The following is a 14,568-nucleotide window of genomic DNA, read 5'->3' on the forward strand; positions in this document are numbered from 1 at the left end:
AATAACTTAAAATCTAACCACAAAAAAGCTTAAAATACCATAAATTAAATAATGCTTTATATATTATTTAAATAGAATAAATGAAATTTCTATTCATTTTTAAACATATAAACAACATTAACGATTATGAATAAAAGATATAATAAGAAATTTGCTTGCGAATAAATATAATTTTTTAAAAATGAATTTTGTGAGTAATAATTTTAGTATTATTAAAATATTTACATTCAAATAATTTAAACTTGCTCAATGTAATTTTTAAGACGAGGAAGAAGCTTTTTTTACTTTATTATCTGTTGCAAGCCTTATATCCACATATTAAATGTCTTGTAATCTTATGCAATAAATTCTATTCTTCCTCCTTTATCTAGAACTATACAAAAGGCATAGTAAGAGATTTAATCAATGTTTTCTAATGCTGGCAAGTTTTAAATATTGATTTTATTTTATTATAAGCCTTGTTCAAAGCATTCCTTTTATTATCTAAGTTCTTTTTGAATTTTTAAAAGTTCTAAAGTTGTATTTGGTATAGTATAACGTAATATTTAATCAATATTTATTGTCGATTCAACTGTTCCTTATTTTAATGGGTGTCTTATCTCTATTTTGGTCAAATTTTTATGAAGATTTATAAGTCTCTATCCAAATCCACAGTTTTCTGGAGGCATTTAATCACAAGTAAACGGATTAAAAACATGTTGCTTCAAACTTTAATATTAAGAAAACTTCTTCATTATAACAGTTCCTTCCAGTAAATCTTTTATCTATTGAGAAATAAAAATATTATTTTGCTAATGATTAAATAAAATTTAAAAAAATAAATCCACTCAAAATATGTCAAACCAAAAGAATTATTTTTAAAAACAAAAATATGAAAAATATTTTTAAAAAATTAGAAAATTTTTCCCTCACTCATAAATATTTCTAATTAGTAAGCCTCCAAAAATTTGAATTTAACAAATAAAAAATTAATATTTTGAGTGAAAAATCAATTCAGTAATTTTTTTGTAAAAATAAATTACTTGTATCAAAAATTGAGCTTCTTTGTTTTACAATTGCTCAAGATGGAGTTTATAAATGAATTATTTTTAGTAGTTTTAGATCTATTAGCAATTTACAGAAGACAGAGATTAGATGTTTTTGTTTAATAATGATTCACCTTGCCCTTATACACTTTAACTTTTTGACCTTTGATTATTCTAATAGTTACAAAGTAATGGACCTTTTATATTAATGGTATTAGATTTTATTTATGGTTAAATTTAAGCGCTTGGTCCTTTCATTTCTTCAGATTTTGATCTACGTTTTTTTTTGTTTTAAGCCATAAATTAATACTTTTGAATATCTTAATCAAAATTTATAAGCTATTAATCAATTTATTGCTGTTGTAAAGAACTAAATGAAGTATTATCTTAATTTGAGAATTATTAAAGTTGACAATCTTACGATTAGTAAATAAGCTTAGGATCAAATGATAAATTCTAATGCTGGTTATAATTATTCTCAAAATATTAATTTTGAACTGGGTAGGCTTAAGAATTTTAATGTTTTGAAGACTGAGGTTGTATACATCTCACATCTAATGAGTAGTTATTAGAACACTTCTGAATGTCAACAGCACCTTGTTTAGGCTATTTACTTAGATTTTTCTGCTTGTTCAAGGAAGAGTTAAGGTAGCTATTAAATGATATTTATATATTTTAATTTGGTGTTTAAAACCAGTTTCCAGCTTCATTGATTGTGTAGTTATTCTGCTAAAGGCATAAAGAATTCGAAGTATGACTTAAGAGAGGCTGTATGTTTTTTTATTGTTACTTTGACATACCTAAATTAATAAATTATTAAGTTAATGGCTAGATAATGTTTGGACAAAGATTTTCTTATTAATTAATAGTACTAGCTAAAAACCCCTAAAGACAAACATTATTGTAGGTATTTTAATCTAAATTTAGTTATTTCAAAGAGGCATCCACTCTTTATTGCTTATTTTTTGACATTTCTTATATTTAATAGTTATTTTGAGTTTTACTGAATTAATTTTTTGGATTTTATTTTAAATTAGTTTTAACTTTGAAGTTTTCATGCAATAGCTTTGAGCTCTCTTTCGCATCACACATTAAGCTCTTCGCTCTGCTATTATTCTGAGTTTATTGAATATGAGTGCCATTATAATAATTAATATTTTGATTTGCTATCTTTTGATTAATAGTTAAAGATTCTATTTATTAATTTTTCTTTCTTTCTCTTAATGATTATGAATTTTCTTAGTAATTATTAGTCTATTCAGCCTTAACTTGCTGCTAAGAAAGATTAATATTCTTTGGTGTAATTTAATTACTGTAAGAATGGTATTATCCTAAATTTAACTTTGGCTATTTTGTTTTGCTATTTTAAAAGCTTTCATATTTTAAAGCCTATTCTCTTTCTTATTAATCCTTAATAAAATTGGGTTGGTAATTTAATTAGTCATTTTATGTAATCTAATGGATGTTTAGATATTACTGCATATAGTTTCGAGCGCTTTAACCTCTATTAGTACTGATTTATTCTTCTGTAATTGTCTATAAAGTTTGTCCCAAATCCTCATATTGCTAGTATTGTTATTAATTAAATTAATTTTGAATTATATCTTTGTTTTTTAATCCATTTTTCAAGCTTTAAGTATCTTCAATATTTTTGAATACTGCCTCATTTGTAAAATGGCTACTAAAATCTCTATTGCTCTCCATAGGATTTTATTATATAATATTATCTGATTGCATTGGTTAACTTTGAAAAATATTTTATTAGCATTAATTATTATTATTATTTTGTATTGCAATTTAATGATATTAATTGAGGATATTTCTTTATTTTTATAAATTCTTGCTGGTGGTATTTGCAATAATGATAGGGTCATCTTCGTGTTCTACAAATTGAATTTTATGATTTTAAATCAAGCCATAATGAGGCTCATTCAAGCTTGAAAAATATTCACCTTAATTTTCTAATTGATGATTACGAGTACCAAAAAGTTACTATTTGATTTTACATAAATCAGATTAATTATTCAAGTTACTATTCAATCTATAATCATTGCATTCAAATTCATCCTATTTAATACCTCTTAAATCAGAAGTTAAATCCTATTTTAATTCATGTTGATTTTATTTAAATTGTTCATTTGAAGAAATCTAAACATTTTAATTAACATTTTCAATCTTGTAAGTATGCTCAGAATGTTATGACAAACTTGAATTGAATTTTTACTTTTCATTCTTATATGAAGATATTTTTTTATTGCCAGAAATTTAATCTAAATCATTTTCCATTCCAAAATGGTATTGGCTTAAGTTTTCTATTGCTTTGATATTTTTATTTTCAAATTGCTTTTAATCTATCATTTAATCAGCAGTATTAAACATTTGATTACCACCCAACTAACTCCTTATCAAAAAAGATGAATTCTCATCAATTTAATTAAAAAGTATATTATTATTCTAAACTAATTTTTGTTATTTTCTAGAGTTAATTTCGCTCCCACTTCCGTTGAAGAAGGCAGGTTATTCATGGGATATTAATTCTTTTTTAAATTTATTCTAAGTATTAGGCTATTCATGATCTGTATTTGTACAGCTATTTTTGAGTGTTTTTGTATCTTCTTTCATTTTTTAATCAACTTAGGATTGTAGCTTGTTTGTATTTTCATAAGGGATTACTAGATTGCAAGATTTAAAATCAGAGTTATTTGCTGTGTTGATATTAAAGTTGATTTCTATCAATCTTGATTCTAAAGCAAGTCTTTGCATTTGTAGTTCTTCTAAATCTTTTTTTAATACGTTAGCATTAACGCTTTGATGGACTAAAAATTATCTTTCTCCTTCGTTTGGATTTTGGTTTTCTTTGTTTCTATCATAGGAGTCTTCAAATGTTTAAATATTTAATTTGTTGATTTACTCTTTTAAGGGTAGAGAATAAATATCTTGAGTTAGTAAGTTTTTAAGATTTTATTCGATTATCTTAATTTCGGATTCACAATCTTCTATCTCTTTCTATAGTTTAATTTTTCTTTTCTCGTAAGTAGACTAGCTTATATAATTACTGTTATCCTAGTATTTTTAAAAATAATTTATTATTTATTTATTATTTCAAAAAAAATGCTTTCTAAAAAATTACTTAGAGTATTTCAATCACCTTAACTTTTTTGGCTTGTAAGAGTGACTCAAGCTGTCTTTCAAATTCCTTTTCTTTTTCTAAAATTGTTTGATAATCAACTTACAATTAAGATTTTTTTTAAAATGAATCATCAATTTGTGCTTAGATTGCTCCTAGATCCTCAGATAAGTTAGTATCTACATATTTTATATTATCTTATATTTACTAGTTTAATTTTGTGATCTAAGCTTGAACCTCTTCGAATTTTTGCATCCTCTTTTCTTGATTCTGCTTCATAATCTCTCTGAATTATTTATGATGCCCAAGTTTTATTTGCTAAAGAGCTTTGCTTCCATATGTTTTTTATAGCCCTTCAAAAACCTCACTTTACTGCTCAATATAATCTTAGAAAGCTTAATCAGCCTATTACAGAAGTATATTTTCCATAATTATTCTTTTCGAATTAATTTCTTATTCTTTCTATTTAATGATGTTTATTATTTTTTAAACATCTTCATCATTTGTCAATATTTCCAATTATACTTATTCATTAGCTTCTTTCAATTCTTTAACTTTTTTCTCTACTTCTTCGATCTGTAAGCAATTCTCACTCTCTTCGTTTCTATTATCTATTACTATTGAATAATTTTTTTAAATAATTTAACAGAAATAATTCAAAAATGAAATTAATGTTAAAAAACTAAAAATGATAAGGTTTGATTATATTGATTCTAAACTTCTTCTTAAATTTATTGATTGAATTTGAGATGGGAAATAAGATGCGTTAGTATTTTTCTATTTACGATCAATTTCTGAATTTAATTTAAAATAACTGAAAAAAATACCAATTAATTTTTGCTACGAAAAGGCCTCAAAATATTGTTCATACAAATCAGCTAAAAAGTCAATTTCTGTTTACTCATAAGATATTTTAGTTGAATCCAAGTAAAATTAAATTAAATTTTTAATGTGTTATCTATCTATTTAATGGCCGTTATTTTAGAATTAAAGAGTATTTATTTAAATCTCAAGAGAAGATAAATATTCTTTTGCTTTTTCTTTCCACTTTCTCAGCATAGTGCTTCTGATAAGGAAAATCTCTTTTACCTTCTAGTGCTCAGACTTACATTAGCTAATATCATCTTAAGGATATTAATTAGCTGATAAGGTTTACTTAGAAATAGAATTACAATTATTCGAAGGTGAGCCAGTAACTTAATTATGGTTTTTTAATGACTAAGAAAAATTAGATTTCAAAGATCTTAGCGGTGAGGATTGTGGTGATGATTTTAATGAAATAGATGAGGTAGATGATTCTGAAGGGGAATATTAAGAAATTTAAACTCCTTATTCTAAGGCTTCTATTTATTCTAAATACTAATCATTTAGTTAGGTTTCTTCACTTTCTATTAACTAAATTTACTTTTCAAGAGCTTATTTTGAGAGAACCATAAATCTTTCATCAAAAATCTAAAGAAAAACATTTTATCCACTTTCAAATCCAAAATTTGAACATTTTTTGTTTATTTATTCTTCTATTGTTTCCATCTTATCATTATAAATTCTTAATTACTGCTATTTATAGTTTAATACTTCTTAAATAGCGCTGTATTTGTATTAAGCAAATTCATTTAACTCTTTAATTTGCTATTAGATTTATTCTAATAGACTCATTTTTTCCTTTTTACTGCTTACATAATCTTAGTGTTTTTTTTGCATAGTTTCTAAATCTTTTTTCAATTATAGTTATTAGAATAAATATTTTGCCTCAAGAGGAAACTTCTACTTGAAATCTTCTTATATTTCCTCAAAATCTTCCATCTACGCCACCATCTCTGCTCTTTGCATAAGTTTAGCTATTAGTTCTTCTTTACCAAGAGATTTCCTTTCTTATAACTATTTTTATTAAAAAATTGATATCAAAAGGATACATTTTTAGTACAAAATAGAATTTTTAATCAGTATATTAATTAATTAAAATCTTTTACGTTATGACCTAACTCTTCTTCAGATTACATTTCCCTCAATACTTCTGATTTAAGATTACTTATCTCTTTCAGCCCTTAATTCATCAAATCAATATCCTTTTAGAAATCCTTATCAACTTTCTTAATTATATCTCCTTCTAATTATTTCTACCTTTCTCGTTCACTTTCAAGCCTATTTTTTTTTCAAACAAACATAAATAATTCGTATTAAATGTTTTTTAAAGAAAGTAAAAAAAAATTATTTAAATCTTTTATGTCACACATAAATATTTTTACTTGATTAGATCCTTGTTAAGGCTTTTCAAGTGTTGCTGTCTTCCATTAAGCATTTCCTTCAAATGGGTAGGTTCTAAATCTTTGAAATTAGTGTTTATTCAAAATAAATGAATAATTAAATTCATTTAATTAAATAATTATCAAATGGAAAAGTTTGAATTACTTTTATTTCTATATTCGTCTATGTTTTTTAATCTGTCTTTAACTGTGAGGCTGTTGAAGTAAATTGCTTCATTCTAAAAGCCGTTTAAATTGTTTTGTTGAGTAGAAATTTGTTCTATCTTCTATTCAGTATCTTTTATAGCTTTGTTGAGTTAATTCAATTCATCAATCAATTTCATGTTCTACTCTGTATACTCTATATTAGCCATCAAAGCAGAAATATCTTAAAAGTCTTTTGTTGAATTAAATAGATTTTTTATTGTACTATTTTCAATTCTACTGCCTATTTCAACATTATTTGTATTCATAAACTGTTATTATCCAGTAGCATTCAGATTTGAAAATACTGTGAAATTAAATTTTTAATCATCAAAGTTGAGGATCTCATTCACTATTTTTACTTAAATATTTTCATCGTTGTTAGCTAACCCCATATTACCACTAAAATTACTAGCACATAAACTTCCTTTTCTATTATTTTATGGGTTATTATTGTTTATTAAAGGCTAATTGATAGCTAAATTTCTAGTATTGTTATTTGCTTGACCCTCATTCTTTTAACTAATTTTACTACTGCTAATTTGCTAGCATTCCCTAATTTTATCATAGCTATATTGTGTTTCTGAATCTTATTTAAATTAATTAGAATTAGAAATTTTTAAAGTATTTGTATTATCCTCATCTTATTAAGTAGAAAAAAAGCGAACTTAATCATCCAACTCTTCTTGTTATCCTTCTTAAAACTGTTTTTAACCTTCGAAATCGTAAATAAGCGATTTCTAAGAATATATATTTTATTGATTAGATGCAATAGTGTCTGCTTATATCTGCTATTAAAGCTTATGTATTTGATGAATACTCTACTAAGAATTCTTATGACTTTCAGAGTAAGGAATATCTTAACTAGAATTAGACAAATGATTTTAATGCATATTATTACAACTTTAATTGCTATCCATATTCTACTAATCTAAATTTTAGTTGTGATTTAATACATTTGTATGTGTTGTTAAAGTGCTCTATTAATATAAAATATTAGAAGAGTTAAAGCTTTTAAGAGTTTACATGCTTTGCTATTATTGAAAAAGTTATTCTTGCTATATATTTTTGCATTAGTTGTGCTTAGCAGAGCTCTTTCCATTTAAATCTTCCAACTTTAAAGTATTATCAATATGAGGGAGGAACTGCTAAGAAAGTGGTTTGTTTTAAGATGAGTTAAACGCTTCGTTTTTTTAGCTTAAGCTATACTATGAAGAGTATTATTGATTATTTTAAAGTACCTACTAGCTCAAGTTTTGATTACAAAGAGGATTTTAAATACAGTCAGAGCTATTATTTACACTGTTTTCAAATGAATCCATTTATTTTGTGGTTTTTCTTGCTTGTCTTGTAACAGATAATAAATTATGAGGTTACTTTTTGCGTTAGTAATCCTTTGAGTATATTTAATTGTTTTAATTCCCTATTTTTTGCTTCTTTTAATACTCTTAAAGCTGCTTCTCTTTGATATTTGAATTTATTTATAGCAATCTTTAATTAAATTGATAAACGCTATTCAAAATCAAAGAAATCTTAAATAATTTTTGTTTACGCTAAATAAATAACAATCAAATTTGAATTTTTATTTTTCAAACAAAGAAGCAAGAAACATACATGCAAATATTATATACCGCAAAAATATTAAATTGAAATTTAATATTTTTGAATTGTATTAAATAAAGCTGATTGATTGGTATTTAATTCATAAGTTCGTATCATATATTTCTTTTTTATTAACTAAATTAAATTAAATTAAAATAAAATAGATTAAAATAAATTCAAAATTTTATGTTTTTTTTAAACTCAAAAATTCTTAATCTATTTTAAAATATTGAAAGTAATAAATAAATAAATAAAATTAAGAGAATCACTAATTCTTTAAGAAATTTACTAGATATTGCTAAAAGCATTCAATAGTTTAATTTATTATTATGTTATAAGTTTTATATGAATAACTTAAAATCAAAGGATAGGGATATCTTATAAATTTAATATAAACAAATAAAATTAATATTTTATTTTTTATGTTATTTTGGAATGAAAAATATAACAAAATTAATTATAGCTAGTATTGCTACCATAATAGTATAATTAAGACTAGTAAGTAAATAAATAGAATAAAAATATTAAAATATGATTAAGAATCATAATTATTATAGCATTAAAATATAATTTTGTTGATTAAATCAATAAATTTGACTGATTATTTTATCTTTTGAAATAAAATAAAAACATAAATTTTACAATATTCTTAATTATTCTTAACAAAGAGTAATTTATAGGATCGAAATAAAGTTAATTTATCAAAATATAAAATAGAAAAATAACAAGTTCTAACTAAACCTTTAATAAACAACAAAATCGAACTAAATGAAATAGATTTAAGAAATGAAACTTGAAATTTTCTGATCATCATTAAGTAAGTATTTATCTATTACTTTTAACAGAGCTTATATTCTGACCTACTCTTATAGTTAAAAGACCTTAATAAAATGATGGTGAATAAATATTTGAAGGGGTATTATTTTAAAAAACTAATATGAATTAAGTCAATTGGTAGTATATTTATAAAAGCATAAAACTAAAAAAACCCCCCTCAATATTTTTAATAATACTACTTAAATAAAAGTATAACAGAAGCAAACATTTTTTGCTAGAACTAAGCAAGTTAATAATTTTTATTATGATGAGCTTGTATCCTTTTTGTTAAGTGATTCTGTATTTACTTAGTAAAAGTAGCTTTAAATAAATAAATATCTGTGTCTGTGATTTGATTAATTTTTTGAAAATTCTTCTATTTTTAAGATATGCAAATAAATTTAAAAGTTAATTATTTTTTGATTTGAAAAAATTTTTTTATAAATTTTGTAAATTGCTTTATAATTGAATTTTTGCAATAGAAAAATATTTTTAAATTTAAATTTTGAAATTACATTTTAATAAATTTAGATTTTTTTTCTTTTTCTGTACCTTACCTTACTTCTTCTTCCTTTATTTTGCCAGAGCTTACTTTAAAATTGTAAATTAATAAATAAATATTTGTTTATAGAACTTTAAAGATATTCATGTGTTTTTTACTAAAAATACTTGAAGATAGGACGATAATAGAACGTTTAATAACAAGATATATTTTTAATAAATACTAAAATAAATGATAGGAATTTAATTATGAATTTTAGGTAATATTAATCGGTATACTGCGAGATATTAAATAGTAATTTATTTTCAGTTTTTTTTATCATTTGACCACTAATAATCAAAGGTATAAAATATATAAAATGACACGCATTCATTTATTCATTCATTCTTACATACATATATACATATCTATACTTATATATAATATAAAAAAATTGGAGATTTATTTCTATTTGATAAAATCAAATATTCAATAATTAATCAGTGAATAGTTAATATTGTAGAAAAGTATCATTATTACTTGATGTATCTTCTTGTAATTTGTAATGACTAGAATAAATTGAAACATATAAAATACCATAACACGATGTATTTTTGCAAGCATATCTATGTTTTGTCATTTTTTCAATTAAAAGCTTAGCTTAAATCTATTTATATAAATATTTGGCATCAAACAACAAGCGTTGTAGTGTAATAAGAAGTAATTATTTTTTGGCGAAAAAAGAATATTCTTAGATTTTTATAAATATATCATTTTTGTTTGTTTATATAATATTTTACACTTATCAAAAAATATTAAATTTTTATCTTTAACGCTCATCTGAGAAAGGAAAGAGTGCGCTTTGATGCGTTAGGCTAGACATAAAAATAGAAAATAAATCTTTGTACATATATTTATGGTATTCACTTACTAATACTTTTCATTTTAGTTGAACTAAAATAGAATTATCTAGCAAATTATAATTTTAATTAAAAATAATTATTTCATTTCTAGCTATTATAAAAATTGTAAAGCTGTATGTTTTATTTGAATAAAATTTAAAATAATTTAAGACATGAGCTGACTAAGTTTTAAAAAATGGATCAAAAAAAAAGAAAAATAAAATTTGCATCCTTATAAATTTTAATAATTAATAAATAATTCATTATCTACTTACCCCCTTCTCCAAGTAAATAGATAAATTTGAATTATCAAAAGAAGTTCGATGATTTATTACTGATTGATCGAATAATTAATTAATTTATTTCTTTATTTACTTATTTAATTCCTTTGATTGATTTAATTAATAATAGGGTGATTGACTGACTGACTACCCCTTTTAATTAAAATAAGCGTTGCTTAGTTAGAAAGTTAAGGACTAGCAGCGAAAATTTCCTTTAAGTCGAAGTGACTCAATTTAATATAATAATTTAAAATACTGATTTAATTAATAAAGAAAAAAAAAATAGTTATTGCAAAAAGTAATTGATCGTTGTTTTTACATCGATTCAAATCAATCAAACAATCAATCAACCAATAAATACAATTTAATTCTTCGAATAATTTAGCTCTCTTAAGACCTTTTCACAAATATATTACATACTCACATATATTCATAAAATCATATAAAAAAACAAATAATTAATAATATGTCTTCATAAGCTTCATTAAGAGCAAGCGCTATCATGAGCTAAATGCAAGGTATTTCTATAATGAACCTCAGTCACAATCAACTTTCAATAATTTTTGATTCCCTTTAGTTGAGTGATATCTTAAAAATGAGACTTATAAATAAACAATTGAATGAATAAGTAAAACTCTACTTAGAAGAAGTTTACATTCCTCGCCACTTTTCTAACTTTAACTTAGAAGAGGAGAAAACTAATATTGAATAACTCTAAAAAAGATAACTCAATCTAAACTTCTCTACTCTCTTTAACTAAGAAGGAATTAAGTCTCTTTAGAACCTTAGTGCCTCTCACTAAGAGTTGGTATAAAATATCTATTCATGCTACAATATTTTATAAAATGGTATGTTTGCTTATGATAAAGGCACTAATTAATAAGTCTTCAACTAATAATTGTTCCAAGATTTCTCTTAAAACTTTGACATCAATAAGTTATCAATCGAAACCTTAGAGTAGCTCACTGAATAAGTTTAAAAAATAAGCATGTCAGTAATTACTCCTTAAATGAGACACATTGCCCTTATGGTTCGTACATTTTCATAACTTGTAATGAATTTCTAATTTTCAAACAAGCTTAAATCTACAAAACTAAGAGTGAGTTAATACCAAGTCGTTTAAAGCATAGTCAAAAAGTCATGCCAAATTTGAATATGACAGCAAACAATACAAAATAATAAACAAACAAGAAACCAACTCACCCTCTGTCATAATCTTCCATGTATGCTTACATACATAAATATAATATAATTGACAAGCCTTACGCTAACATTTTACAGACACAATAATTGTAAACAATTTTTCTTTCTAAATAGTTAACAAAAATAATATATAAAATCTTCATCTTTCTACTATATATTTACCTTAATAACAACAATCACTACCAAACCAAATCAACCAACCAAAAAACCAATAAATAAATAAACACACCCTATATAAAAAATCTCTCATTTAACATTCCTACTAACTTATTATTACTATAATTCTATAAAAAATAAAAAAAATCTTCCTCATATAATCTTTCTTTATTGTTTATATGCATATATATATTTTACTTATTTAAGTAAGCATATTTAAAACTTTACAAAAAGAATTGTAATTAATTAGCATATGTCTTCCTTTTAATTTTTCTTATATGATTTCTACTCTTACTTATTCATAAATTCCTCACATATTTATTTATTTTTTTTTTTGCAATAAATTAAATTTTGTCCACTCTTTCATTATCAAATCTAAGAAAATATATGGATATCTTAAATCGAATATTAATTAAACTCAAATATTTAAATTATTCAAATCACTTGTTTACACTCTCTTAAATTATTTAAATTGATGAACAAAAAAATCTTTTAGCACGACATCTAAAGGCATTCGCTTATTCACTCATTCTCTTTCTTACTAAAAAATACAAAGATAATTGTAATTTATTTATTGACTTGTAAATTTGGTTTAAATTGTTTTCATAAATCAGTTAAAAAATTATAATTTGTAATACAAAACAATTTTTCTGTAAGTAAAATGAGATAAATACATTACTTTAAATGATCTTCTAATGACTTATGTTGACAATTAGAAAATTAAAGTAATGTGTGGAAATTATTCAGTGCACAACGCACAAAGGCTTGCACCTAAAAACTCTGTTTTTTTATAACTTGATTTAAGTAAAAAAATAAATTGTATAGGTTTTTTTTGGCAAAAGTAAAACGATTTATACTCTTTTAGTTTTAACTAACTGATGCCAAAAGATACCTTAAAATAAAATAGCTTACTTAAGAAAAGATTCAAATTTATTGCTTATATTTTTCAAAATTAATCTATTTTGATATTTATTAAATGTTCTTTTCCTTCACTTAATTTGAGTCATCAACTTCTTATAAAAGAAATTTATGACACTTCTGTTTTATTCATTTACCAAGCTAGAATTTTTAATGAACTACAACTGTATTTAGCTTTAAAAAAATTAGATAAGTAAGTTAATTAAATCTCGAAGTTTTTAATTTATTCTTTTCTTGCTTAGATCATTTACCAAACATAAATGAGCTTATTTTAAACCAGAATTTATATCTTAGCATTATAATGTATATCCAATTTCTATAATAAATATATTTTCTATTTTATTATTATTTTTTCTAATTTAATGAAATGTGATTACATAAACTAAATTCAAGCTCTAATAATTCTAAATCTAATATAAAATTTTAGACTATCAGTTTTTTGAAAAAATTTTAAGTCTTAAAAATATCAAAATTCTTAAAATAATTTTAAATGAAAACAAAGTAAATATATAACTTTTTATTACATACATTAATTGATGAAATGGTTGGATGCTAACTAAATCATAAATGCTTTAAGTATGTAGTTTTTGGTTATTTTTATATACCAAATGATCTAAACATAAATGTTAAAAATCTTCACTAACATATTACATTTAAAATAAATTTTTTTTCCTATCAAAATAGATTTTTATATCTATTTTACCCTTACAGAACTCCTACCGTGTATTTTATAAATATTCTAAATATCAAAATACATTATATCTACTCTGCTTAAAAAAAATATTTGACTGTATAATTAGGGCCTTGCTTTTGAATTTAAATAGCATTAACTTAGTTAATCTATATAACTAAAATTAGTGTTATGATTTATTTCTGTGATAATAAATATATTTTTAGCCACAGCGTATATTATTATTATTACAATAAAGAATTTTTCTTTTTTAAACATTAATTAAATAATATTTAAAATTATTTACAATAGGAATCAAAACAAGGAAATTTTAAATTGATAAGTAATATTGTTAAATTTCCCCACATGTGGAATAAATATTTATTTATTGACTTGAATAATATATTTTTAATGTAAACATAAATTTTGATTTTAAAGCTAATAAAATTTACCTCCCTATTTTATCTAAAAGGTTACTTAAAGCTGGGCTATTTTTCAAAGAATGGAGGATTCAATAATAATTTAAGAATATTCATGAATAATACCTTAATAAATTATTTAAACAATTATCTAAACAGTTTTTAAATGGATTTAGTTGTTGGTACATAAATTATAAACGACATGATTAAGTGGTAATATTTAAGCCTCAAATATGTTATAAGTTGTGATTTTAAATTACTCTTTTGATTTAGTTGTTAACAGATATGTTCACGAATAAGATAATAATTACGAATAGTAATAAACATATATATGAAAAATTTAAATAAAGTTAGTGACTTACAAATTTAAAAAATTCAATATTATAGTAAGTATTGTAATTCTTATATCAATGAAATTGAGCATTCTTAGATCAATCGCCTGTTTTGTTGTAAAAGGATTTCTTTAATATTTGGTTAGGTATTCTAAAGTATTATGGATTGATCATATTCATGCATGCATA

At 22.9% G+C, this 14,568-nt stretch overlaps 3 protein-coding genes across 3 annotated transcripts; all 3 read right to left on the reverse strand. All coding sequences in view use genetic code 6, as the record gives it.

The window, feature by feature from the left end:
• Window positions 1-227: 227 nt before the first annotated feature.
• On the reverse strand, window positions 228-7,921 carry TTHERM_00420270 (hypothetical protein; the record flags this gene model as incomplete). Its single annotated transcript, XM_001033282.2, has 7 exons — window positions 228-764; window positions 1,023-4,088; window positions 4,156-4,769; window positions 4,980-6,030; window positions 6,123-6,294; window positions 6,399-6,477; window positions 6,562-7,921. The coding sequence occupies 7 exons, from the start codon at window positions 7,919-7,921 to the stop codon at window positions 228-230; spliced, it is 6,879 nt and encodes a 2,292-aa protein (XP_001033282.2).
• Window positions 7,922-9,195: 1,274 nt separating this feature from the next.
• On the reverse strand, window positions 9,196-9,841 carry TTHERM_000420288 (transmembrane protein, putative; the record flags this gene model as incomplete). Its single annotated transcript, XM_012799359.1, has 2 exons — window positions 9,196-9,393; window positions 9,533-9,841. The coding sequence occupies 2 exons, from the start codon at window positions 9,839-9,841 to the stop codon at window positions 9,196-9,198; spliced, it is 507 nt and encodes a 168-aa protein (XP_012654813.1).
• A 1,635-nt stretch (window positions 9,842-11,476) lies between these two features.
• Window positions 11,477-11,809, reverse strand: TTHERM_000420289 (hypothetical protein; the record flags this gene model as incomplete). Its single annotated transcript, XM_012799360.1, has 1 exon — window positions 11,477-11,809. The coding sequence occupies one exon, from the start codon at window positions 11,807-11,809 to the stop codon at window positions 11,477-11,479; it is 333 nt and encodes a 110-aa protein (XP_012654814.1).
• Window positions 11,810-14,568: the final 2,759 nt, after the last annotated feature.

The sequence above is a fragment of the Tetrahymena thermophila genome (assembly GCF_000189635.1).
Source record: "Tetrahymena thermophila SB210 genomic scaffold scf_8254475, whole genome shotgun sequence".
Taxonomy (NCBI): domain Eukaryota; phylum Ciliophora; class Oligohymenophorea; order Hymenostomatida; family Tetrahymenidae; genus Tetrahymena; species Tetrahymena thermophila.